The 27,288-nt window shown below is 38.7% G+C and overlaps 1 protein-coding gene across 3 annotated transcripts in view; it reads right to left on the bottom strand.

The window, feature by feature from the left end:
* SEC22A (SEC22 homolog A, vesicle trafficking protein) overlaps window positions 1–17,228 on the bottom strand; it is a 71,056-nt gene extending 53,828 nt beyond the window's left edge. For 2 of the 3 annotated variants that reach the window (XM_028091329.2, XM_028091326.2), the window contains exons 1-2: window positions 17,161–17,228; window positions 9,337–9,537 (exon numbers count right to left, since the gene is read on the bottom strand). In XM_028091329.2, coding sequence (XP_027947130.1) covers window positions 9,337–9,518 — 182 coding nt within the window. In that variant the 5' untranslated portion in view covers window positions 9,519–9,537; window positions 17,161–17,228. Of the gene's footprint in view, window positions 1–9,336; window positions 9,538–16,965 lie in introns of all 3 variants that reach the window. The other variant, XM_028091327.2, reaches the window with a different exon arrangement.
* Window positions 17,229–27,288: the final 10,060 nt, after the last annotated feature.

The following is a 27,288-nucleotide window of genomic DNA, read 5'->3' as shown; positions in this document are numbered from 1 at the left end:
CCTTCCATCATCAAAAGACTTCTGGCTTTCAACTATCATGGGGACAAACTCAAAGACTCCCAGCCTTTCACTGAGAACTCCTCATATGAAACACTCTAAAGTCACTACAAGCATGCCAGTCCATCAGGTTCATTTAGCTCATATTTTATATACAATCTGGCTGTTGTCCTTCTGCCTTGAGGAGGAGGAGGAACAGCAGCAGGTATAGTTTACTGACCATTTAGTCTGAACCAGGTCCTCTGCTAAGTGCTTTATGTATGTATTTTATTTAATTTCATTCTCACAGTAAAAGGGCACCATCATCTCCATTTACAGATAGTGAAACAGAGGCTCAGGGATGTTTAGGAGCTTACCAGGGCCACAACCACCACTAAGAAGCAGAGCAGGGTCAAACTTAGTTCTAACTCCAAAGCCCACATTCTTTCCCAACACAACACCCAACTTCCCTATGTTATAGATAAACCAATTATGTGCTAATCCATCAACTTTTCCCCCACACTTTTTCAAGTCACAAATCAATCTCTATTTTTTCTTGTAAGAATTAATGAAACTTGAGAATTTGGGAACTTAAATCAGGATATTCAAGAAGCCCTACCAACTTCTCTACTTCTTGTGCAACTCTACTCCTCCCTCTTTGCATTTTAGCCACACTAGTGTTATTTCAGATCCAAAAGATACCAACCTACTCCCAGTCCTCCAACTCCCAATCTGACAAATAAATTGTCTTCCTCACTTGCAATGCTCCAACCCAACCCTATCTCCACCACGCTCCAATTCTGACCTGGCTTATCCTATTCATCCTTCTTGGACTTGAAGTTCCTCCCAGAGCACACCATCTAAATTGATCCCACCCCCCGCACCTGCGTGGCTCAGTCCACTGAGCATCAGACTTATGATTTTGGCTCAGGTCATGATCTCATGGGTTGTAGAATCGAGCCCCACATCAGGCTCCATGATCAGTGGGGAGTCTGCTTGAGATTCAATCCCTCCCCCCACTTGCTCACACACTCTCTCTCTCTCTAAAATAAATAAAGTTTAAAAGAAATAAAAATTGACCCCACCCCTATTGTTGTTATATCATAGGAGCTGTTATTTTTCTTCATGTGATTAACCCAATTTGTAATTATATATTTACATGTTTATTTGTTGTAATGTCTTTCACTAATATCTACACTCCATAGAAGCAGAGATAATTTCTATAGGGCTCACCACTGTATTCTTACCAACTAGAATAGTTGGTGTCTAGTATACAATAAGTGCTCAATAAATTAGTGAATAAATGAGTACAAGGATGACATCATTCATTCACTTATACACAAATTTGTTGAGTATATTGTGTACATGTAATTGTACAGCCTCGCAGTATCCACACAAAGTATCTACATAAAGAAGCAGCTCAATAAATACTTGACTAAATTTAACAGAACAGAATACAACTTTACCTCCTCTTCCAGAAGGCTTTAGGGTTCAGGTCCGTGAGTTTTCAACATCCCCCTACTTTATTCTTTTTTTTTTTTTAAGATTTTATTTATTTGAGAGAGAGAGAGAGAGAAAATGAGAGATAGAAAGCACGAGAGGGAAGAGGGTCAGAGGGAGAAGCAGATTCCCCGCCGAGCAGGAAGCCTGATGCGGGACTCGATCCCAGGACTCCAGGATCACGACCTGAGCCGAAGGCAGTCGCTTTACCAACTGAACCACCCAGGCGCCCCAACATCCCCCTACTTTAAAGATAGAGATGTTCTCAGATACCATGTAGAATTACTCACCTACACATGGTTATACGTATATGTTAGATATGTCTACTGTCCTTTTATCATGGACATTACTAATCCTCACACATCTCTTCTCCACCTTGAGCACAATTTTTAAATTGCCATTGTTTTCTTCCTACTTCTACTCCTTTTTACTTCGCCTCTACTTCTTGGCTTTGGTACAGATTGGGTCTTGTCTTTATGGCTACTGTCTTTCTTCTGGCGAAAGAATTTATCCAACTGCATTACATCTTTGGTTCCTCCCCCAGCAGACACACCATGAACTTCTCCAGGGCCTTCCAGGACGAAGTATGTCTTCAACAGATAAGACTGACAGAAGTTCAAACTCCAGATAAGGGGTATTTACCCCTTTCAATCACTTCATTAAAAAGCTAATTCTATCATGTATCCAAGCAAGCCATACCTCAAGTGATTTCTAAGATCCAATAAAATAAGTGGTTTTTAAACATTAAGCATTTGCTGGTATGTGATTTTATTTATGAACTGTCAAAGAAATTTTACACATCACCAATTAAACAGTGACATTATTAGGACAATTGTGGCCTGCTGTACCAAACTAAGTAATTAGTGAAAGCAGTGATCTTCCCCAGAGCAAATAATAAGCACCCAGCATATGTCTCGCATTCTACTCTATAGGCTCTAGTTTCAAAAACGAAATCTCTGCCTGCTGGGCACCTGCAATACAGTGCTGGGAATGCACTTAAAACAATATACAAAACAAGAAACAACACTGCATTTTTGTAGCATGCTAAATGACAACGTATATAGCAAACTATTTATAAACCAAGACAGTAATAATTAACATTTGCATTGCCTATAATGGTACATTCTACAATTGAGCCATTACACATAGAAAAATCTGTCTATCCTCTGTAGCCTCATTTGCCCAGTTAGCTTTCATGGGTGAAGAAAAGTTCTCCAGTAGGACAGGCCTTCTATAATCTGTTAAAATTGCTAAAAGAAAAATATTATTTTTAAAAAATTATATACATATATATATATATTTTTTTAAAGTAATCTCTACATCCAACATGGGGGTCGAACTCACAGCCCTGAGATCAAGTTGCATGCTCCAACTGAGCCAGCCAGGTGCCCCAGGAAAAATATTTTTTTGAAACAGAACTTCTACACTGAATTCTATTCTCCAAAATAAAGCATTTAAACTTTTAAATTTAAAAATAAACTTGACAGGGATGTCTGCCTTCAGCTCATGATCTCAGGGTCCTGGGATGAAGCCCCAAGTCGGGCTCCCTGCTCAGCAGAAGTCTGCTTCACCCTTTCCCTCTGCTCCCCACCCACCAGCTTGTACTCTGTGCTCTCTCGCATGCTCTCTCAAATAAATAAGTAAAACCTTTAAGAAATAAATAAACCTGACATTATGAAAGTGAGTTTATCCTGTGGATTTTATTATCACCAAATATGTCTAATAGAAAATAAAGCGAAGACAAGACTTTGCCATCACTGGGACAGTAGTGAGGCAAGAACCAGAAAGAGAACACTAAGTGTCCACCATGCGCAGCATTCTCCCAGGAACTTCATATTTTCTCACTTATTCCTCTCTTATGTGGCCAACTTTCAATTATCCTCCACGGGTGAAAAGCTAAATTATGAATACATTATCCCATGGATAAAAGATCCATTTTGTCACTAATTTTAACCTCACTATATAAGAAAATATTTATTAATATGCACCAGGTGAGGGGCGCCTGGGTGGCTCAGATGGTTGGGCGTCTGCCTTCGGCTCGGGTCATGGTCCCAGGGTCCTGGGATCGGGTCCCACACTGGGCTCCCTGCTCCTTGGGAGCCTGCTTCTCCCTCTGCCTCTCTCTCTCTCTCTGTCTCTCATGAATAAATAAATAAAAAAAAAATCTAATATGCACCAGGTGATAGCAACTTACAACAGTAAGCATAAGGAGAATCAGAGAATCTTAAGTGTGCAAAGGTGATTATACCATCGAGCCTTGGATAAAACACAGAGCAGAGCAAGCAACCTTTGCCAATGACATCCTTCATTTCCTTTTCTGCAGTTAATCTATATCCTGATTCACCCTTTCCCACTAACCCTAACACCTCACACCACAGAGAACAAAGATCTTGACTTTCTTAGATAATCAATCATAGATAATCCCTCATTTAACTCTATGTGGTATCCCCAAACTTTAGTGCATCCAGAACTCATTTTTCCACAGTAAGAGTAATGAGGTTCCTAAACGAGTTCATAAGAGCCTATTTAACATATGTGGTGCTGAAAAGCTATAGATTTTACAATAAGCAGTAGAAAAGTAATATGATGCTATAATGAGACAAAACAGTAAAGCAGGATACATAGGTTATCTTCTTCCCCCAAGTGGTTTGGTAGCTAGTGGAGGGTTGCATGTCCCTGCCATGCCCCCTCTCCACCAAACAACTACTCTCCAACAAGACAATGCTGTCTCCTCACCCATACTCTAGTCCTCATTATTTCTCAACCAAAAAAAAGAGAGGGGGATAACTTTCACTTAATTCTCTTCCCTGGTTAAATTTTTCTCTCCATTAAAAGTAAAAAGAATTAGGAGCATTACACACACACCCTGTAAAGAGAGAGGTTAAAGGTAAAGGGAGGCAACTCTTTCTTTTACCAGAGAATAATGTGAATGCTGAAGCCAAAAGACTATGGTACAGATATACCACTTATTACCTTTGTGACTATGAACAAGTTTCTTTACATCCCTAAGTCTTAGTTTCCTCATCTGTAAAAAAAGAAAAAGGGGTGGGGGGCAGTAGTACCATAATGGCTATCTGCCCAACATCCCATTTCTCTTTGCCTTTGGGGAATTATCTCCAGCCCTACCACCTATTTTATATGACTTCACCCACAGGGTAGACATGTGATCCAGGATCCAACTAAGAGCACCTCAGCCCTCTGACTACAATGCTATTCTAGAAATGTACCATGACACAGCAAGGCTAATTAATTAAGTCCTTTCCTTGAAACATGGAGGAAAAGGGATACTCAGCTGAAATGAAGTATGCCTGCAGCTGCCCGTACAGTGTTTTCCATACACGGAGAATACCTATCTGCAAAAGGTGATAAAGTGGAGAAATGAGAGAAAGAGTCCTGATAACAACATCTGAGTCCCTGGCTCCAGCCAATTCAGAAGCCCTACTATCCTTCACAATACCCTTTTTTTTGCTTAAGCTAGTGTGAGTTGTGTTTCTGCCCTCAACAATGGGAAAAAGCTCTATATATTAACTATTCACAGAACTGTTGCAAAACTGAACAATAAGAAAAGTGCCTGGCAACTGCAAGTACTTCATAACTGGGTCATTGGTGAAGTTGTTATTCCTGTAATCAGAAAACAGCACCAAAGGGTGAAAGAAAAGCACTGCCAGAAACTAAAAACAAAAGGCAGGTAAGCCTAAAATAGCATTCCTGGCTGGAGGTAGCAGTTTGTGGACTAATATGGAGAAAGTAAGGACTCAGGTAAAGAGAGAACCTGTAAGGCTCACAGATATTACCAGACTTCAGAAGAATTCACCGTAGAAGAACTAAGAAATTTTATTTCTTGCACTAAAATTCACAATAGAGTATGACTGACCTCCCAAAGCAGTTTGTATTTTCATAAGATCAGTATCTCAATGTTTAAAGAGCTCTCAAAATGTACCACTATGATTTTCAAACCCGCAAAACCAATCTCAAAATTTAAGATCTCATAGGACACAACTTAATTTCATATGGTTCATAATTATTGCTTTAGTCATTGTTGTTTCCTAAGTTCTGACATAGGTTTATACATTAAACATTTATGACAATTTTAGGAAAGTATCCTTCAACTTATGAAACAGATAAATTCCTTAAAGTTTTACCCAGAAAGAACTGTACCATCACTATGTACAGCTGACCCTTGAACAATGCTGGGGTTAGGGATGCCAATATCCTGCACAAATATCAGCATAATTTTTGACCCCTAAAAACTTGACTCCTAATAGCCTACTGTTGACTCAAAGCCTTACCAATAACACAGTCAACACATATTTTGCATATTACATACTGTATTCATACAATAAGTAAGCTAAAGAGAATAGTGTTATTTAAAAAATCATAAGGAAGAGAAAATACATTTATAGTACTATGCTGTATTTACTGAAAAGAATTATAAATGGACCCATAAGGTTCAAACCCATGTTGTTCAAGGATTCAACTGTAATATGAGAAGAAATCACAAAACTAGATTATGCATCCCCCAACCACCCATTAATCAACAAGCCAAACTGAAGTATTTTGGAGAAAATGAAGACTTAACTCCAAAGCACTCTGAACACTGCCATACCCCCAAAACAACCATCCCTCATTTAGCAGTTAGTATCGTATGTGCAAGGCATTGTGCCAGCCTAAGCGCCACAGAAAGGGCTCCATTAGCTAAACTCAAGTATTTAGTCACTACAATCTGATAAAGTTCATTTTCCCAACACACGGTGGGGGGGGGGGGGGAATGAAAGGAATTTTCTTAATTTTATTTTTCCTAATTTTTAAAATATTTTTTTAAAGATTTATTTGAGAAAGAGAGTGAGAGTGTGTGCACGGAGTAGGAGGAAGGGCAGAGGGAGAGAATCTCAAGCAGACTCCCTGCTGAGCAGAGAGCCTGATGTGGGGCTCAATCCCACAATCCATGAGATCATGACCTGAGCTGAAACCAAGAGTTGGATGCTTAACCAACTGAGCCACCCAGGCACCCCGGAATTTTAATTTTAAAAATGTTATTCTAATTTTTTTCTCAAACGCTATGGTCTTCCTCTACCTATTCAACTAGAATCCACTGTGAGGTACCATCTGATTTAGCATATAACTACATACTTAAGCTACTTTATTTTGGTTCTCAGTGGTATTCTGCAAAGAGCACCTGAATTTTTACAGAAATTTGAAATGCACAGTGTTAAGAGATGAAGAATCACTTATAAGCCAGAACAGATCAAGTATCTCAGTAAGTTCTCTAACTACAGAGGAAGGATACAAAAATTTAAAAATAAATTTAAAATAAGAAAAATATAAATGATAAAACACTAAAACAAGTTCTACAGGCAATCTGTGTAAGGAGTGAGATTATGAGAGAAATGAAATAGTAGTAGCAAAAAAGAAGGTGATTCAAAAGAAGTAGGCTCTAGGGAAGGCTTTGACAAGGCAGACAGGCAGCCTGGTGCCAGTTCCGGCCTGTGCTACGATGCCACAACAGCAGATCTGTGAGTTTTATCTCACAAGCTCATGGGCAATTAGAAAAAGAGGTGTCACAAGAGAACTTTAAATAATTCAGGTAGGGGCGCCTGGGTGGTTCAGTTGGTTAAGCACCTGCCTTCGGCTCAGGTCATGGTCCCAGGCTCCTGGGATCGAGCCCCACATCCGGCTCCCTGCTCCACGGGAAGCCTGCTTCTCCCTCCCCCACTCCCCCTGTGCTTGTGTTCCCTCTCTCGCTGTCTCGCTCTGTCAAATAAATAAATAACTCAGGTAACATATAAACTCCCAGTTTCAGAGTGACTTTATAATTCAGTCTAAATGTATTGTCCTACAGCATGAAAAACTCAATGAACTAGGAAACAATCAACAAGTCCTCTAATCAATGATAGAAAACATATAAAGTCCAGGTTCTTGTCAGGAACTAGAACTAAAACTTCTCTGTTGTTCAATCCTTTTTTAAAAACTTAATTACAAAAATAACATGCATAGAGGCTTTTCTCTGAGTGGTTCCAAAGGCCATGTAATCTATTTATTCCTTTAGACATTTCTAAATTGTATTCTTAGATCAGGCCAGATTAGACCACTGCTGATCCATCTCACTCCTAAACTGTCTCATAAAATTGCGTTTTTGTATCATGACATTTGCTTACACTAAGGAATACTAAGAAAAATCATAAAAAGCTCATTGTTATGGCTGCTGGAAGAATGCTATCCAAATGCTGTCCCTCTTTATGTACATCAGGTCTCAAGAACATGAAGAGCAATGTTTTTATCCAATGGACACTGAATCCTGTAAATGATTCACTATCCTCCTTTGTTTTGGCCACGAGGAAGCTCAGAGCATTATTTCCAGCCCTTTTCCAACAAATGAATGGACTATGTAGTTTGCATCTCCAGAAGGAAATGTTACCTCAGTTTATTATTCTCCTATCTTTATCTCTACTTTCATGTGATTCTCTTTCCTGTGCTCTTGAATTATTTTTTTTTTGTAAACTGCCTCACATCCTTTGTGGAATAAGACGGGGTACAAAGAAATAATAATCTAGAATTCAAAACAATTAGACAGAATTGGAGGGGTGTTAAAAATTTACCACATGATACTCTTAAGAGAGTAAGAGAGAGGAAGAAAAATATTTGCAAAAAATTTTTCTTTCAAGTCCAGGATATCTGTCAGAATTAATATATGTTCAAACAATCTTCTATAATGTTGACGTAGGTCTACAGTACTATATGGTATCAACTGTAACTCAGAATAATGACCAAGGGTACTAAAAGAGCCTATTAAATAGAATATTAAAATGTTGCAAGTTTTTCTCCATAAAACAGAAATAGGCTAGACAAAATTTTAGATATATTTTAACCATCATCACCACCACATTTTCCAGTTAAACCTTTAAAAATCCAGTTTAAGATAAAAGCTCATTATCTTACCATTACCCAGTTAATCTAAGTAATTATGGACATTCTCTAAGGTTCTATTCTGGCCTCTCAGAAACTCAGTGGGCATTTCTACCCTCACAGTTTCAACTTCTGTGTGAATGATTCCAAAATCTCTATCCCATCTCAATTGGGCTGCCTAGTCACAATCTCAAGTAAAATATTCAAAACAGTGCTTAGTTATCTTTCTCTTCTTCCTCACCCCTATAAGCAACCCTTCCCAAAGAGCTCATTCTGTCCAATTCCAAGGCTTCAAAGCCATCTTTGGTATTCCATCTCTTCATCTCTGGCATTCCATCTTATCAGGCTTAACCATTTCTTCCTTTGAAGTGTCTTTGTGACTGGCATTTTCTTTTTCATTTGCACTTATATCTTACTAGGTCAGGCCCTAATTATAAGTTAATCCCTCTCAGACTTTCTATTTCACCACCTCAGCAATGTTTTTTAGCAAGTCGCTTCCCTCAAACCTGCAGTAACAGCTTCCTATAACCTATTACATCAAAGTGACATCCCTCAGTCTGAACTTGCAGGGAAATCCAGGATCTGGCCCCACACTAATTATCTCACATTTCCCGTAACTATCCCTAAATCACCATTTACTACACCAGGTCAAACAGGTGAATACACCCTCAAGGCCAAGTCATTCTTTACTTATTCTGCTTCTCCTCTCTATACCTGGAATGCCCTCTTCTCTGTTTTAGCCAAATCTTACTATTCTTCAGGACATGGCTCATGCGTCATCTCAATAACAAAGCTCTCGCCTACACGATGACTACTGTTTAGTTCAGAACCACATGATTCTTGACTTGAACACTTTCCTAAACTAACCAATCACTACTTTTGACAGCAACCACTTAAATTTCATGCAAATGGCAACCACTAGGCAAATGATTCTAATGGAGCAAACTGAAGTCTTACTTAATGTTATAATGTCCAGTTTTCAGTGTACATCTATCAGGAAGCTGAGCAAGTTTCTTCGAGAGCATTTTAAAATACTTCCTGCACTCCTGCACGCCTGTGCCTTGTTCATAGTCAGTAGAAGCAGAAAGTGGCAGCCCATCTCTGACACGAATGACTGATGCAGATAAAATCATAGACATTTCAACCAGCAGAGGATACCTAAAACAAAATGAACAATTTGGGTTAGATAAAAAATGAAAGCCAAACCTGATAAACAGTGCAAAAATGTTCAACTCACTAATAATCAAAGATTCACTAATTAAAACAATGACATACTACACTTTCCTTAACAAATTAGCTTTTAAAAAATAATAACTGTTGGGACACCTGGGTGGCTCAGTCGGTTGAGTTACCTGCTCCTGATTTCAGCTTAGGTCATGATCTCAGGATCCTGAGATCCAGCACCACATCAGCCTCTGCAATCAGGGTGGAGTTTGCTTGTCCCTCTCCCTCCCCCTCTGCCTCTCCTCCAGTGCATGCGCTCGCTCTCTAAATATTTTTTAAAAAAATAATACTTGCTTCTTTTTGGCATTCTTATAAGTATTTGCAGAAGTAAATATTGGAATAAACACCATTCTCAAAATAATTTGGCGATATTCAAAAGAGTGTAAAAATACTGATGCCCTTTGACCACAAGAGCAATATAAATATATAACCATATCCTAAGGGAGGTAATCAGATTCAAACAAAATTTTAAACAGATTATGCTAAGTGAAATAAGTCAAGCAGAGAAAAGTCAATTATCATATGGTTTCACTTATTTGTGGAACATAAGGAATAGCAGGGAGGACATTAGGAGAAGGAAGGGAAAAATGAAGGTGGGAAATCGGAGGGAGAGATGAACCATGAGAGACTATGGACTCAGAAACACACTGAGGGTTTTGGGGGGGGGGATGGGTTAGCCTGGTGATGGGTATTAAGGAGGGCATGTACTGCATGGAGCACTGGGTGTTATATGAAAACAATGAACCGTGGATCACTACATCAAAAACCAATGATGTATTGTATGGTGAGTAACATAATAAAATAAAGTTTAAAAAAATTTTAAACAGAAAGGCATTCTTTCACAGAAATAACCAAAAACAATCTAAACATCCAACAACAGGGGAATGGTTAAATAAATTATAGTACACCCCTATGATGGAATATAATGAAGAACAGTTATGTTTATGAAAAAGAGTTCAATAATGTAGTAAAATGCTTACATATAAATCAGAAAAAAAGGATAAAAACTGCAAATGTTGCTTTCTATAAAGACAAAGAGAAGAAGGGAGAGATAAATGGAGAAACAGATATCAGAAGGAAACATGCTAAAATTATAATGCTTATCTCCAGAAAATAGTATCATGGGTGATTGTTATTTTATAATTTCCTAAATGTTCATAATATTCCAGAGTGGGCATATATTACTTTTATAATCAGAAATAAAATTTTATTGGGGTGCCTGTGTAGCTCAGTCAGTTGAGCGTCCAACTCTTGATTTCAGCTCAGGTCATGATCTCAAGGTCTTGAAACTGAGCCCCCTGTCAGGCTCCCCACTCAGCAGGAAGTCTGCTTGGGATTCTCTCTCTCTCCCTCTGCCCCTCACCCTACTGATGCACACTCTCTGTGTCTCTAAAATAAATATATCTTTAAACAACAAAAAAAAATTTATTTATAGTAAGTCTTAAAGCTAAAGGAATACTGGTTTTAATATTGCTCTCAATGTCTTTACCAGAAAATAAACCATAATGGCTTCTTTTATTATATTCTGATCAAGCTTCACAAAAGTAGATAAAAGCACTTCACAGGCTGGGTCTGAAAGAAATCAGGTAAACAGAAACTTTGCTAAAAACTATACAATGTTGCTCAAATTTTAGCTTGCAGAAAAACCATTGGAAGTTTGGTTAGAAATGCAGATTTCTGAACCTCCCCCTGCCCCCAAATTCTGATCCACTGACTACGAGGTAGAGCTTGAGAATCTTCCATTTTTAATGGAAGGTAATTACTATGCTCAGTATCTACGGATCATACTTTGAAAAACACTAAATTAAAACATGTTCACAGTCTGAAATTAAGTGATAACTCTTTCTTGCCAGGCCTTCTGAGAATAATGCCACTAAATACTGCTTCACTAGCAGTAGGGTAAATGGCGAAAACTGAAAATTTTGAAAACAATTTCATAGGATTTTTTCAAGATATTGTATCCCAGAGACTAAATCTTCACCTGTCCTGTTCAGACAGCTCAATATTATCTCATTCCAAAAATGAAAAACTGAGTTTGTTATGTAAATGCCAAAGAAAACCAACTGGTACTGACTTTGGAAATTAGTACTATAGTTACTCGTTTTCACTGCTGTGTAAAGTTGCAATGTGTCTATCCATGATGGTAACTGACATGAAAAATTAACCCAAATGACAAAGTTAATGCATTAAATTTACTCTCCCTTTTCCTCTTTTCATGAGAAAATGAAAGGAATAGCTAGGTATTAATGTATCATTACCATTTTTCTCCTTCATTCATTTAAAAGGAAAAAAACCCAACAGGAATTAAATTAGCCTTTATCATAATGGGATCTTCTAACAGAAGTCCAAAATAACATATTCAAATCATTTTTTTTTCCTATTCAATCAGTTTCCTTTCCAAAAGCAGTAGCAAGAGAAAGCTGGGATTCCTCAAGGGATAATACCTAAACTACAAACCCATTTTAAAAATTTACTATGTTTCATTAATTATTAAACCATAATTATGAGATTTAGCCTAAGTATAAGAAAGTAGGAAAATGTCTTACTTCGTACCCTTAGGCATTTATTATTTAAATATAAAATTTTTTCTTCCTCAAGTTTACTGCAACACAATGATTACTCTGGGAATTAACATGGGGGCAGGGTTGTGACTTAATAGTTTCCAAACACCCACGTCCTTAGTATTTAAAAGTATACTGCATTCTTTTTTTTCCTTGCTATAGCTTTTTTATTATTGTTATGTTAATCACCATACATTACATCATTAGTTTTTGATGTAGTGTTCCATGATTCATTATCTGCGTATAACACCCAGTGCTCCAGTCAATACGTGCCCTCTTTAATACCCATCACCAGGCTAACCCATCCCACCACCCCCTTCCCCTCTAGAACCCTCAGTTTGTTTCTCAGAGTCCATAGTCTCTCATGGTTCATCTCCCCCTCCGGTTTCCCCCTTTTCATTTTTCCCTTCCTACTATCTTCTTTTTTTTAACATATAATGTATTATTTGTTTCAGAGGTACAGAGTAGACTGCATTCTTTTATGCCTGATCTTTCTAGGATCACAACAGAAATATTAGGAGTAATCTTTATTACAGAGTGCCAATTTTCATGTAATCTTCAGTTACTCTTTTCCTTTTTATGAATTAAAAACAGAAAGGATATGATTCATATTTCCTAAAACATATACTAAGAAACAAATACCAATCTGTAAGTTCCATTCATTTAACAAACATTTATTGAGTAGGTACTATATGCCAGGGACTATGGGAGACATTAGGAATACACAGTTCCTACCCTCAAGGACATCAATCCAGAATTAAAGAAATTCAGATGAAAAGAGCAAACATAAGTTGTGTCACCCACCACTTAACTAACTGGAAAACTAGAGTTAGACAAACCTGCATTTCAGATATTCCTAACACATTTAGGCTTGTAACCAAACCCACAACATAGCATTGATAGTCCCTGTCAAGATTCGTAAGAGGTTGTCAGAAAATCGCTTCTATCAGTAGATAAAATTCCTCTGAGGAGAAAAAGCTAAATTTCTTCCTCCCAGAGTCATTGGACCTAATATCCAAACCAGTGAGCTAGCAAAAGAAACTGTCATGACTGCCCAATGAACAATGTCAGGCTTGACTAATTTGGACTTCAATCACTTTAGGATAAGCAATCTCTCTTCTATCAACTACTACCTCTCCCCTCTTTTGTTTCTACTTTGGATTCTTAATGCAGTTCCTTAAAAAAACAACAAAAAAAACCCACTCCAATCTCATCTGGACCTTGCTAGTAGAAAAAGGTATCTGTCCACATAAAGGCTGAGCTAGGGTTAGAATACCCTTAGAGTCTAAGCACGGTGGTGGTTGTGAAAACCAAGGAAAAACTGATGGGAAAATTTTTGGGGGGGGGGGGGAATGGGAAAAAAAAATTTCTGAGGAAATCAAGAGGTTACCATGTGCATGGGAAGATTCAGGAGCAACAGTAGTTTTATCAGGGCCACAGATACATTTTTAGGCCATGATCCATTTTTCCTCACCTTTAACACTGAAAACAACATATGTCTCCAGACAGCAGAAAACTCACAGGGAATCTGAGTACTGACCTGTATATCCTTTCCTCAACAGCAACTGCTAAAGGAAAAATCCCAAATTAGAATCTGGGTAAGTCTGGGAAAACATTTATGTAGACACTGAGGAAAATGAACTCCCACTATGCCAATGGTCAGCAACTGTTTAGTCCCAGGATGACAGGATGCTGACCTCTTCTTCAGAATCTTGTGAGGTAATGACTGTGGGCCACCAGGAAAGCACTTTCTCAAAAAGTAATTAACAAAACCCAACATATAAGTGTATTTTATATCTACTTTCCAGCAAGATGTTTTCATAAAAGATAAAAACATTTCATATCGGGTTAACCACTCATATCTTATTTTAGTTATTTCCCAAACTTAAATCATCCAAGTACCATTTTCAGAATTATTTTTTTTAAGATTTTATTTATTTGAGAGAGAAAGAAAACAAGCGAGGGGAGGGAGAGAGGGAAAGAGAGAATCTCAAGCAGACTCCACACTGAGCTTAGAGCCTGATGCAGGGCTCCATCTCACGACCCTGAGATCATGACCTGAGCCTACATCAAGTCAGCTGCGTAATCCGACTGAGCCACCCAGACACCCCCATTTTCAGAAGTCATACCACATCTACACCTTACCTGTACTATTATTTACCTAATGTAGGTCTTTCAACTGACTTATTTTTTTGCCCTATCCTTTTTTTTTTAAAGATTTTATTTATTTATTTGAGAGAGAGAGCATGAGAGAGAGCATGAGAGGGAAGAGGGTCAGAGGGAGAAGCAGACTCCCTGCTGAGCAGGGAGCCCGATGCGGGACTCGATCCCGGGACTCCAGGATCATGACCTGAGCCGAAGGCAGTTGCTTAACCAACTGAGCCACCCAGGCGCCCTTTTTGCCCTATCCTTAGCAATAATATCTGTGAAATCGGTTTTGAGATGTTAGAGGTTTTTCTCCTAGAGATTTTTTTGTTGTTGTTTCATCCAAATATGTGTGTGTTAAATTTTCTGGAAAATGATTTTTTAAAATGTTCATCTACTTATCAAATTATGTTGCATGTGAAACACTACCTCAGTACATATTTTATTGAAAATGCTAGCTGAGATCTGTGGGAATTGGGAGTGGGGGTTACTGGGAGAGAAAGCTATATTAATTGTGATGCGTAGGGTGGGAGCAAGATTGAGAGAAAAGGGAAGGACTTTGCACAGCCATAGGTTAACAGAAAGACACTTGAAAAACAGCTTGAAGAGGAAAAGGGGAAAGGGTATCAAAGACAATCAGAATTTATTTTGCAGCTTTGCCTATGCCCCTCACCTTACCAATAGCCTTCAATACTCCTATTACAGGTGCTTGTACTACACAGTAGTATGTGTAAGACCTCAGGCTCCAGAGTAGATTATACCCACAACTAGGAACAGGGCCCCCAATACATGCACAAATGTGTCAATCCCCAACAGTTATGCAGCACCTCACAGTTTACAGAGAGGTAGGTATAACCTCCATTTTATAGATGAGGAAACTGAAAGTCCCATTCTCAATGTCCCATTGCAAATATATAGCAGAACTGGTGCTTAAACCTAAATTTCTTGTATCTCCACATTGCTGTGCTACATTGGTCTCCTAAAACCCACAAGGGGCAAGAACCTGGTGATACAGAAGCTATCTAGCTACTAATTTTGAAATAATAAAAGACCACCTTACATTTTCTTTAAGAGGAAGTATAACAGTTAACAGGATGGACTCTGGAACATATGCCTGGGTTCAAAAACTGGCTCCACCACTGTCTGTGAACTTGAGCACCTGTAAAATGTGGTCACTAATATTTTTTTTTTTAAGATTTTTTTAAATTTATTTATTCATGAGAGACAGAGCGAGAGAGAGAGGCAGAGGGAGAAGCAGGCTCCCAAGGAGCAGGGAGCCCGATGCGGGACTCGATCCCAGAACCCTGGGATCATGACCTGAGCCGAAGGCAGATGCTTAACCATCTGAGCCACCCAGGTGCCCCTGTGGTCACTAATATTATGTATCTCATAAGATTGTTTTAAAAATACTAACAGTATCTACCTGATAGGGATACATAAAGAATCTGAAACATCACCTTGAAGAAGAAAAATACAATATTGTTTATTATTATATTAACTGACTGCCCTCTATTGACCAGGCACTTTATATACTACTTCATTTAAGCCTTCCGATAACCTGTGAGAAAGATATTATCAGTTCTATTTTACCTTTGAGGAAATTCAAGCTCAGAAAAGTAATTTATTCAATTCCTACATTCGTAAGTGACAGATTTAAATGCAGGCCTAACTCTAACCACCCAATGAGACTGCCTCACAACATCTCCAAGCTTCCTACGCAAGTATATGGATACTTTGATAAGACCTGCGCTTCTTTCAAACATCAATATAAAATATATTTTTCAAAATCAGTTCATACACCAAAAAAAAAAATCACTAAACTGATATCATGGTTCTCAACATAGAAAATGCCCAGATGTCCCATTAATTTAGGTCATGGTCACATATCAGATTCAAATACTGAACTACCTTCAATAATGGAAAGTATAGGTACTATTGTCAAGTACTGCCTACCTCCTTATAATCTCAGCACGTGAGCAAATTCAGAATTTAGAAAAGTAGTTGTTCCACCTGTTAGCTGGGATCACAACATCTCCCGTCTGGTGGCTGACTGACACTCTAGCCCTGTCCTTTGCCTTGGCTGTATACGCATAGGAGGGACTGGTTCTCAAGCTCTCCAACCGCCCCAGTGGATGATCCAGGAAACTAAGGCGGAGAAAAGTCCAAAGCTGTTTTCGCTGGCAGAGAGATTCAAGTCAGCTGGAGCTCGGCCTCCTATTCCGGAGCCCTCTTCCACCTGTCGAGCCAATTGCTCAGGTCTCCTTTAAGCCACATCGCTTCCAAAGTGCCATTAACAGGGCCTTAAATGGTTTCTGTTGGCGAACGCGGACAAATCTCTGGGCTCAATGCCCATTAAATCCCCACAGAACGCGAAGTAAGCCACTGGTTCAAATCCCACCCTGCCTTTAAAAAAATAGTAAATGCCACGTCAAGCTCTCTAGGCCATCTAAGTAGCCTAGGTGGATTACCGTGTCTCTAACAACTGGGCTCCAGGGAATGCCCCCCACTGCTGGCAGCCCACAGCGACTGTCCCTCCCCCGGAACCCCCTGCTTGGCCTGCCCCATACCCAAGAGAGGTCAGCCGAGGGGCAACCGCCGCTCGCGCGGACCCACAGCCTCCTTCAAGTCGAAGGGGACGAAGCCCCCGCAATCCCACCTCTCCAGAGCTCCGCGGCTCCAACCACCGGGCTCCCGCCCCCACGGCACGCGCTGGGTTCCTGTCCAGGGGGAGGTCTGTAGTCCCGAAGGTGAGGGCCGTGGCGGCTAGCAAGGAGAGCGAGGGGAACGCCTGCGAGGGGTTCCAGCGACCCTAAGAAGGGAGGAACGAGAACTCCGAGAGGTCAGGTCATACCTGCCGAGCCGGGACCCGCCGCTCCGAGTGACGCGACCCGCGATGCATTGTGGGGCCAGGGAGTGGCCTTTCTGCGGGGCAGCCCCGCGTTCAACGTGGCTGGCGCCCGACGGGATCAAGCTCCGCCCCCGTTTCTTCGGCTCACCCGGGCCAATCAGGTTCTGTGGGAAGGACACACTGACCCGCCCCCATCCTGGAAAGATTGGCAGCTTTTCACGCACCTGCGCCAAGAGGTTGCAAAGTCCTCTGGTGACGCTGACAGCTAATGCTGTCTCTCACAAATAAAGCTAATCTCTCCTGCCTACCGCTTGTGTCTGGAGAAGTTTGTCTCTCACACGGCCCTACAGCAAACACTTACCCAAGCAGCAGGGGGGGAAAAGCCCGCTCTGAGTGAGCAAGAAAAGGACTTGCCCCATCTATCACCACACAAGAGGAAGCACCTAACCTTGGCAGAGGAATGGCAGATGCAGACCCTGCAGCTCCTTCCAACCTTTGCATGGGTCGTGCATTGCTAAATAAGCACTATGACTGTGTACCACGTGCAAAGCACGGTGTTAGGCATTGGGTTACAGGAACAAACATAACCACTGGATGGAATCTAAAGTGCAATAGGAGCAAGAAACGTTAAAGCATAAATCATTACATAATTATAAATTGTCATCAGTACTATGAAGGAAATTAGTAGGTATGATGATGGATTAATTCTGGACTATCAGGGAAGATGTCTTTGAAGAAGTGCCTTTTAAGTTCCAGGCATATGAAAAAGCCTAAAAGAACGTTTCAAGCCAAGAGAACATTAAGTGTTAGGTTGTTGGGGGCGTGAAAGAACTTGGTATGTTCTAGGAACTGAAAGGAAGTCAGTGTGGTTGAAATGTAGGGAACGAGCTTGGGCAGAGATGAGATAGAAGCCAGACCATGCAGGTTCTTATTTGCCACATAATAGATTTTAGATTGTATTTTGGAGTGTATCCTAAGGTTAATGGGCAGCTAATAGAGAATGTTAAATAGGATCTGATTTACATATTTAAAAGCTCACTCAGGCTATTTGTGGGAAATAGTTTAGAAGAGGGTAGGAAGGGTTGCTGAAAGGCCAGGTTGGAGGCAGTTATATTAGTCAAGGCCAGAGAGGATGGTGGCTTGAACTAGGGTAATGGCAGCAGAGACAGTGAGAGTTGGATAATTTCAGGACATGTGTAAATGAGAGGTGGAGTCCAAGGGACTTAATAATGGATTGGTTTTCTGGGAAGAGAAAGAAAAGAGGAGCATTAAGAATGACTCCTTAAGGCGGGGGCAGCAGCGCGGCGGGCAGGGGCCGAGACCCAGACTGCCGAGCAGCAGGCACCCGGGAGGCCCAGAGCGGGGTGAGTGCCATGAGCTGCAAATGCGACGTGGTCGTGGTGGGGCGCGGCATCTCAGGCATGGCAGCGGCCAAGCTTCTGCATGACTCTGGCCTGAATGTGGTTGTTCTGGAAGCCCGGGACCGGGTGGGAGGCAGGACTTACACCATCAGGAACCAAAAGGCTAAATAGGCGGACCTTGGAAAATCTTATGTTGGGCCAATTCAGAATTGTATTTTAAGATTAGCCAAGGAGCTAGGACTGGAGACCTACAAAGTGAATGAGGTAGAGCGTCTCATTCACCACGTAAAGGTGGAAATGAGCAGTACAGAGACATACTCCTCACTGGTAGAAATCATCCCTTTAGAAGACAGAAGTAACTAGCAGCAGCCAATTTGGATTTACATTAACAATGTTGACACCCTTATATTATTTGTGAGTGATAATATCAAGAAGGACAAAAAGCAGAAGGTACATTATGAGTCATTTAATAAAACAGGAAATAAACATCTATCTAATTTGTTAAAAAAAAAAAAAAGAATGACTCCTTAAGTAACTAGATGGATTAAGAAGCCATTTACTGATTCAGGGAATGTAAAAAGAGGAGAAAATGGTTTTGGATATGAGTTTGAGATGCTTACAAACGGAGGGGTCAAACAGATTTGAATGTGTAAGTCTGGAGTTCAGAAGAAATGTCTGGACTAATTACATAAATGTGGTGGTTATTGAAGTGGGTTAACCCAGCAATTCTACTCCTAGGTATATATGCAATAGAAATGTATCCATGTGTTCACCAAAATACATATATAAGAATGTTAAGAGGATGGATAAGTTTAGAATAGTCACATAGTAAAATGGTATACGGGAAAGAGAATGAACAATTTACCAGTACACACAAAACATGGATGAATTTCACAGTCATAAAATTGAGTGAAATAAGCCAGACACAAAAATCGTATATTATATGATTTTACTTTTATAATATTAAAAATAGACAAAAATAATATATGGTAATAGAAGATGGGATATTCCTTATCCTTAAGCAGTATTAGTGTTTAAAAAGGGCCACTAGGGGGCTCCTGGAGTTCTAATAACTGTTCTTGATCTGGGTGTTGATTACACCAGTGTGTTCAATTAATGACAATTCATCAAGCTGTACACTTAAGATTTATGCAATTTTCCAGTATGTATTTTATTATTCAGTAGAAAGTTTACATTTTAAAAATGTTATGGGTGATCCAGCCATGAATAAGTTACTGGTACCAGACTAACCTTCCTATAACAAACAATAGAAAACTGGACCAAATCTACGCAAGAAGTGTTTTCAAACATTGGACAATAGGCATACTGGAAAAAAAAGGAAAACAAATAAGATGAGCCCAAAGGTTTCCCCAGATTTCTTTCTAGAGGTATTTACCTAAGCACAGGCTAGAAAAAAGCCAAACAGATTATATTACTCCTCCTAACTGAGGAGAGAGAAATTGGAATTAGGAGACATTGAGGCAAATGAAATTTGCAGGGCAGAATACCAGAGAAAGAGCCCCAGAAATATGCATAAGGGTCTCCATGAATCTTTGGTGTAGGTTTAAGGATAGATTTCATGAGCTTAGTTAAAGAACAACTACTGAGGGAACTGTAAGCTGAACAACTACTAGAGCTTGAATAAAGTTTGGAAACATTCAAGTTCTGACCAATTGGAATGATGACACCTTATTAAACACCTGGGGCATTTGGTAGGGAGACCTCATAAAGGCCACACTTTAGAAATAAGGCTAGGGGTGCCTGGGTGGCTCAGTCATTAAGCATCTGCCTTCGGCTCAGGTCATGATCCCAGGGTCCTGGGATCGAGCCCCGCATTGGACTCCCTGCTCTGCGGGAAGCCTGCTTCTCCCTCTCCCACTCTCCCTGCTTGTGTTCCCTCTCTTGTTGTGTCTCTCTCTGTCAAATAAATAAAATCTTTAAAAAAAGAAAGAAAGAAAGAAAGAAAGAAAAGAAAGAAAGAAAGAAAGAAAGCAAGCAAGCAAGCTAAACTAACCCAAGAGTAAAGCCTATTCTCTCCAATAAAGCTTATCTGCAAGTAATTAACTGTTTGCTTGAATGAAACTTAACAATCTTTAAATAAAGACGAAATCCAGATGCCAAACCAGTAATACCCACCATGTCCATTATCCAATAAAAAAAAAAAAGTTACTGAGTATGTGAAGAAGTAGGAAAACGTGAACCATGAACAGGAGAAAAATCAGTCAATAGAAGCAGACCCAGAAATGGTGAAGATGATGAAATTAACAGATAGGAACTTTATTTTTTTTAAGATTTATTTATTTATTTATTTTACAGAGAGAGAGAGAGAGAGGGAGAGAGTGAGAGCATGTGGCAGGGAGGGGCAGAGAGACAGGGAGAGAGAGAGAGAGAGCCCCAAGCTGATTCCCCACCTAATGTGGAACCCCACATGGAGCTCCATGCAGGGCTTGACATGGGGCTCAACCCATGACCCTGAGATTACAACCTGAGCAGAAATCAAGAGTCAGACATTCAATCAACTGAGCCATCCAGGTGCCCCAGCAGATAGGAACTTTAAGGCAGCTATAATAAATGTGGTCAAGAATTTAAAGACAAACATAAACGTAATTAAAGAAACTGTAAAAAGAATCAGATAAAACTTCTAGAGTAGTAAAATATAATATCCCAAATGAAAATTTCACTGGATGGGTTTAAATACACATTAGACGTTGCAGAGGAAAAGATCTGTGTATGAGGAAACAGTATGAAAAAATGAACTATGGGGCACCTGGCTGGCTCAGTTGGTTAAGCATCTGACTTCGGCTTAGTTCATGACCTCAGGGTCCTGGTATCAAGCCCTGCTTAGGGCTCCCCACTCAGTGGGGAGTCTGCTTGCCCTTCTCCCTCTGCCCCTCCCCCTGCTCCTGCACGCTCACTCTCTCTCTCTCATATAAATAAAATCTTAAAAAAAAAGAACAAACTACACCAAAGTACAGGGAGCAGTAAAGTTAAAAATAAAATGAACAGAGACTTGGTAACTGGTATGACAATAGTTATCTAACATATGTGTAACCAAGAGATCCAGAAAGACAGGAGAGGAGATTTAAAAAATATGAAGAAATAATAGCCAAAAGTTTTCTAAGTTTAATAAAAAACATAAAAACATAGGTCCAAGAAAGAAAACCAACCCCAAAAACGATAAACACAAAGAAGTCCTTACTGAGGCACACTACATTCAAACTGCTAAAAATATTAGAAATGGTCAGAGAAAAAGCCACATAGTATACAGGGAACAAAGAAGAGAATTACTACTGACTTAACATCAGAAAGAATGTAAGCCAGAATATAATAGAATACAATCTTTAAAGTCCTAAAAGAAAAAGCTCTGTCAATCTAGAACTTTATATCCAGCAAAAACTCTTGCCAAAAACGAAGGTGAAATAAAGGCATTTTCAGACAAACAAAAGATGAGAAAATTTGTTACTAGCATATCTGAATTATAATAAATGCTAAGGAAAGTTCTTCAGACTAAACAAAAATTATTCTAGATGGAAATATGAATTCACACAAAAGAAACAAAAACTGTCAGAAATGGCGAATAAGAAAGTTAATATAAAGATTTTTTCTTTTACAATTTTCTCTAAAATATAACCATTTACATCAAAAACAGTAACAATGTTTTGTGAAGTTTAAAACAAATGAAGAAAATACACATTAACAATATAAAGAAAGGGTGATAAACTTATAACTAGAGATAAACTGTTACAAGATTCTTATGCCATACTTGAAGTGGTATAATTTGAAGGTAGAATGTGATAAGTTAAAGATATGTATTGTAAGACAAATGACTAAAAGGAAAAAAAGAGGTATTTAAAATCTAATTAGCCAATAGAAGAATTAACATCAGAATGCTATAAAATACTCAATCCTTTTTTCTTGCTAAGAAAAAAGGAAAAAGGAACAGGTAGGAAAAAATAAAAACCAAATAGCCTGTATGAATGATTTACACAAAACACATATTGATAATTACATTAAACGAAAATGGTCTAAATTCTGCTTTAAAAGACAAATTGTCTTACTGGATTTGAAGAATTACTCAAGACCCAACTACATGCTATCTATAAGAAATTAACTTTAAATATAATGACATAGATCAGTTAAAAGTGAAAAGATGAAAAAAGAAAAACTCAATCACTAATCCAAAAAATAAAAGGTGAAGTAGTTGTATTAATATCAAAGTGAACTTCAGAACAAGGAATATTATCAAGGCTAAAGAGAGATATTTCATAATGACAAAAGAGCTATTTCATCAAAACAGGCATACATCTTAACAGAAATGTATCTAATAACAGAGTCTCAAACTACACAAAGCAAAAATAGATAGAACTGAAAGGAGAAATAGACAAATCCACAATTATAGTTGGAGTTTTCAACTTCTCTTAGGAAGTGATAGAACAAGTAGACAAAAGTCCGTAAGGTAATAGAAGACATGAACTAGCAACCAACTTGACACAACTGACATTTATAGAACATTCCACCAAACAACAGCAGAATACACATTCTTTCCTAGAGCACATGCAATACTCACCAAGACAGACCATATGTTGGGCCATAAAAATAATTACAAAAAAAAATCCCATTATGTAAAGCAAAAGAAACCAGACACTAAAAAGTACATTCTGGGGGCGCCTGGGTGGCTCAGTAAATAAGCGTCTGCCTTCGGCTCAGGTCATGATCCCAGGATCCTGGGATCGAGCCCTGCATCGGGTTCCTTGCTCAGTGGGAAGCCTGCTTCTCCCTCTCCCACTCCCCCTACTTGTGCTCCCTCTCTAGCTATCTCTCTCTCTCTGTGTGTCAAATAAATAAAATCTTAAAAAAAAGTACATTCTGTATTTTCCCATTTAAATGAAGTTCTAAAGAAATACAACTAATCTGTGGTGAAAAGAAAAATCATAAAACGGTTGCCTCTAGTGGCTGAGTTGACTAGAAAGGGGCATGAGGGAATTTTCTGGGGTCGGTGATAATGTTCTGTATCTTGATAGGGGTTTGGGTTGCACAGGTGTATGCATTTTTCAGAACTCATTAAATGGTACACGTGAGATTTTTACATTTCATTATATGTAAATTTACCTCAAAAGTGACAAATAGCGTATAAATATTGAAGTCTAATTAGCAATTCTGAAACTGCTTTCTGTATTTTCTGGCTTAAGCAAATGAGCAACTACATCGAGGAAAATGGAAGCCAGTTTCTCCTGACAGGGAAGGTAGTTAAAAATAAAGGAGTTATCTAAAAATAAGGGAGTTACTTGAAAATAAGGAAGTTACCTAAAAATAACAAACATAATGCCATTTCCACTGAAAGGAACCAGAGATTTTGGGGGGAAAGTTGATCTCAGGCCTGGGACACAGAAAGAATAATATGAGGACCATCTTGTGTCAGAAAGCAAAGAAGTACCAGAGAGTGACAGAACATAGGAGCCAGCTTGAAGGAATGCCCATGGATTCAGTGTGGGACAATATGAACATCAAATCAGTGATTGTAATGTTTTATACATTTATACTTTTACTTACACTGGAATAAAAGTAATGAGTTAAACAAATAATCCATAGTCCATACACATAAATTTAAATAATAAGTAAGTAAATAAATTAAAAAGTAAGGTGGGAAAGCTTTTCCTTATAGTAGAATGCCAAGTAGAAATACAAAAGGAAGGATGGAATTAAAAAACCATTAATAGATGCCAATACCAACATCAGTAGTCAAAAATTTAATGAGGAACAGGATATTTATCTATTCTCAAAACATCTTCCCAGATTGCCTCTTAAACAAAGGAAACACCAGGAACTTTACAGTGAAGAAGCCTGGCAGACAATGGTAACGACAATGCTAATGCGATAAGCTAAAAGTCAATAAAAATCTACCCAAAGGCTCTGGGAGGATCACAAAGGGATGACGAACTGAGCTGGAGAGAAAAAAAAAAAATTGTACAAAAGGAGGTGATGTTTGAGGAGACTTAAGGAAGAAGAAGTTTATCAGGCAAACTGTGGTGGGGCATGGAGAAGGGAATCTATATTTATAAAGACATGGACGTGTGGAACAGCATTAACGATTCAGGGAACTGCAAGTGGTCTCCCAGTGCTAAAGCGTGGATGGAAATGAAGTGAAAAGAAAGGCCAGACTCCAAAGAGCTAATATGCCAAACTACCAAGTTTGACTTTTATCATGCAGGCAATAGGAAAGCAGGGAAGGATTTTAGATAGAGGAATAGTAAATACACATATTCTTAAAAAAAAAAAAAAAAGAAAAGAGAAAGAAACCTTAGTGTTTTTAAAATAGATGTATTCTATTTTGGCTCAGGGGTTAAGTGTGGCTCAGTCGGTTAAGCATCTTCCTTTGGCTCAGGTCATGATCCCAGGGTCCTGGGATGGAGCCCCACATCGGGCTCCCTGCTCAGTGGGGTGCCTGCGTCTCCTTCTCCCTCTGCCATTCCCTCCAACCCTGCTTGTGCTCTCTGGCTCTCTCTATCTCTCTGTCAAATAAGTAAAAAAAAAATCTTTTAAAAATAAAATAAACTTGTTCTCTAATTATAAAAAAGTTCAACAATAAAATAGCTGTAAGAAAATAAAGATGGATTTGGTTTTGGGATAAAGAAGCATTTCTATGCACAAAAGTAATGAGGAAACCACAAAGAGAAAGATTAGTAGACCACATTAAAATATAAAGTGTACATGAAAATAAATAAATGAGAAGTCAGACAACAAACTGAGTGACATATACACCACATATGACAAAGAATGTTGACGTATCAGTAAGAGAATTAGGAACATGCCCACTGCAAACAGGCAAGGGCACTTAAAAGATAATTCACAAAGAACTATCAGTGGCCAACAAACATTTAAATGGTAATTAAATCCTACTTTTCTAGTAGGAGCTGTATGTCAGAGTAAGCAAGTAGTCCCAGTCGATGAGAGAAAGCTCTACTTAATAGAATAATGAAAGTAGATATAACAGAAGGGATGATGGAATTATAAAATCATTTTCAACTCAAACGAAAATACTAATTTAGGCAGAAATTAACTTGATGGTAAAGTCAGTAGGTGAATGATGGATGGACAGAGGACGTTCTTCTGATGCCAACGTACACCACACAGATTACTGTTCAGTTGCAAAGGGGAAAACCCACCTGTACAATGAAAACGAAAGGTTGCTACCACTCTACTCCAGGGGGCAATCTGAACATCCCCAAGTGACTCTAAGATGTTACGGCTCAGTCCCCTGATGTGATGCAGTAAGTACACATAACCTGTGATAGATTCTTTCCAAAAAAACAAAAATGTTTAGCTTGAATCTATTATATCTTTAGAGCTACTCGCCAATTACAAAAAAAAACCACATAAAATGTTTATTTTCCAGACATATATAAAGTAAAAAAGGAAAAGTCATCACTTCACCTTTTTAAAATAATCTTCCTCTTACTATTTTAGTGGGTATCTTCCACATGAACTTTTTTTAAAAATGAGATCATATTCTACATATTGTTCTGCAACTTGTCTTTATGACAATATTTCATGGACAATCCTTCTTCGTACCCCATCTGTCAATATTTGTGGATTTGCTTCATTTCTTTTCACAGTGGAAGATGGTAATATGGATGTGCAGTAAATTATTGAATCATTTTCTATTAATGGATGATCAGGTTCCCTTTTCATGCCATTACAAATATTGCTGTCACAAACACCATTATCTTTACATCTTTGTACAGTGTGTGTATTTAAGTAGGACAGATCCTTTGAAATAGAATTTCCTGGTCCAAGGGCATGCAGGTTTAAAATTTTTAGAGCTATTACCAAATTGCTCTCAAAAATCCTCTACTGTCTTATACCATCACCAATGTGTGCATTTCCCCACACCCTCAACCAAAGCTGGATTTGTAACATCAGACTGTTTGATTTGTTTCCAATTTGAATAGTGGGGGAAAAAAGGTCACCTCATTGTTAAGCTTGCAATGTTGATATGATTAGTGAGGATGGCAATTTGTTTTATATGTTCCTTGGACAAATGTGTTTCACCTTTTATAAACTGCCCATTCATCTGTCTCTTTGCCAAAACAATGTATGAGTAACTATTAATTTGACGAAACCCTAGATGTAAGGTAGTTTCTTCAAATATCACAAACTCTGTTAACCAAAGATAAAATGTTTTCCATTTTTGGAAAATGGAAAGATTAGTAGACCACATTAGTAGAAATGTTTTTAATGTTTGTTTTTAATGTTTGTCCATTTGGATCCAAAAGTCCAAAAATCTTTTTGATGTTCTCCCTTTTAAAAAATATACTCTCATGCTCTACTTTCCAGATAGTTATATTATCATAATCTTCCAGGTGGAGAACCAGAGCCCAAAAGTGTTGTACTTATTTAGAGTCACAAAGTGATTCGGTGGCAGACATGCATCCCAAATCCATCATTCCATCTTATTTTTCAATTATGTGCCCCACACTTTCCTTCTCCAATTCAGTCCCCACCAGTCTCATTTACTGGAATAAAGAGCCAGTTAGTATTCATAGGTTTTATTCAACACATAAATATGTGAGTTCATGAAAGAATGAAATGATCACACATAAGCTATAAATTATTTCTTGTTCCTGTTTACAAATAATGTTTTAATTACTGTATACTTCTTGGCTATAGGAAAAATGACTTAGAAATAATTTTCCCTCCAACCAAAATTCCGTAAGATATATGTTTTAGTATGGTGGTGCTCGCACAGAGAAACCTCAATGTGACATTGCTG

Source organism: Eumetopias jubatus, unplaced genomic scaffold (assembly GCF_037043125.1).
Source record: "Eumetopias jubatus isolate StellerSeaLion01/CBP00866 unplaced genomic scaffold, mEumJub1_p1.0 scaffold_1, whole genome shotgun sequence".
NCBI classification, from domain to species: Eukaryota; Metazoa; Chordata; class Mammalia; order Carnivora; family Otariidae; genus Eumetopias; species Eumetopias jubatus.
The sequence above is the reverse complement of the archived record's forward strand: the minus strand, read 5'-3'. Positions and strand labels throughout refer to the sequence as shown.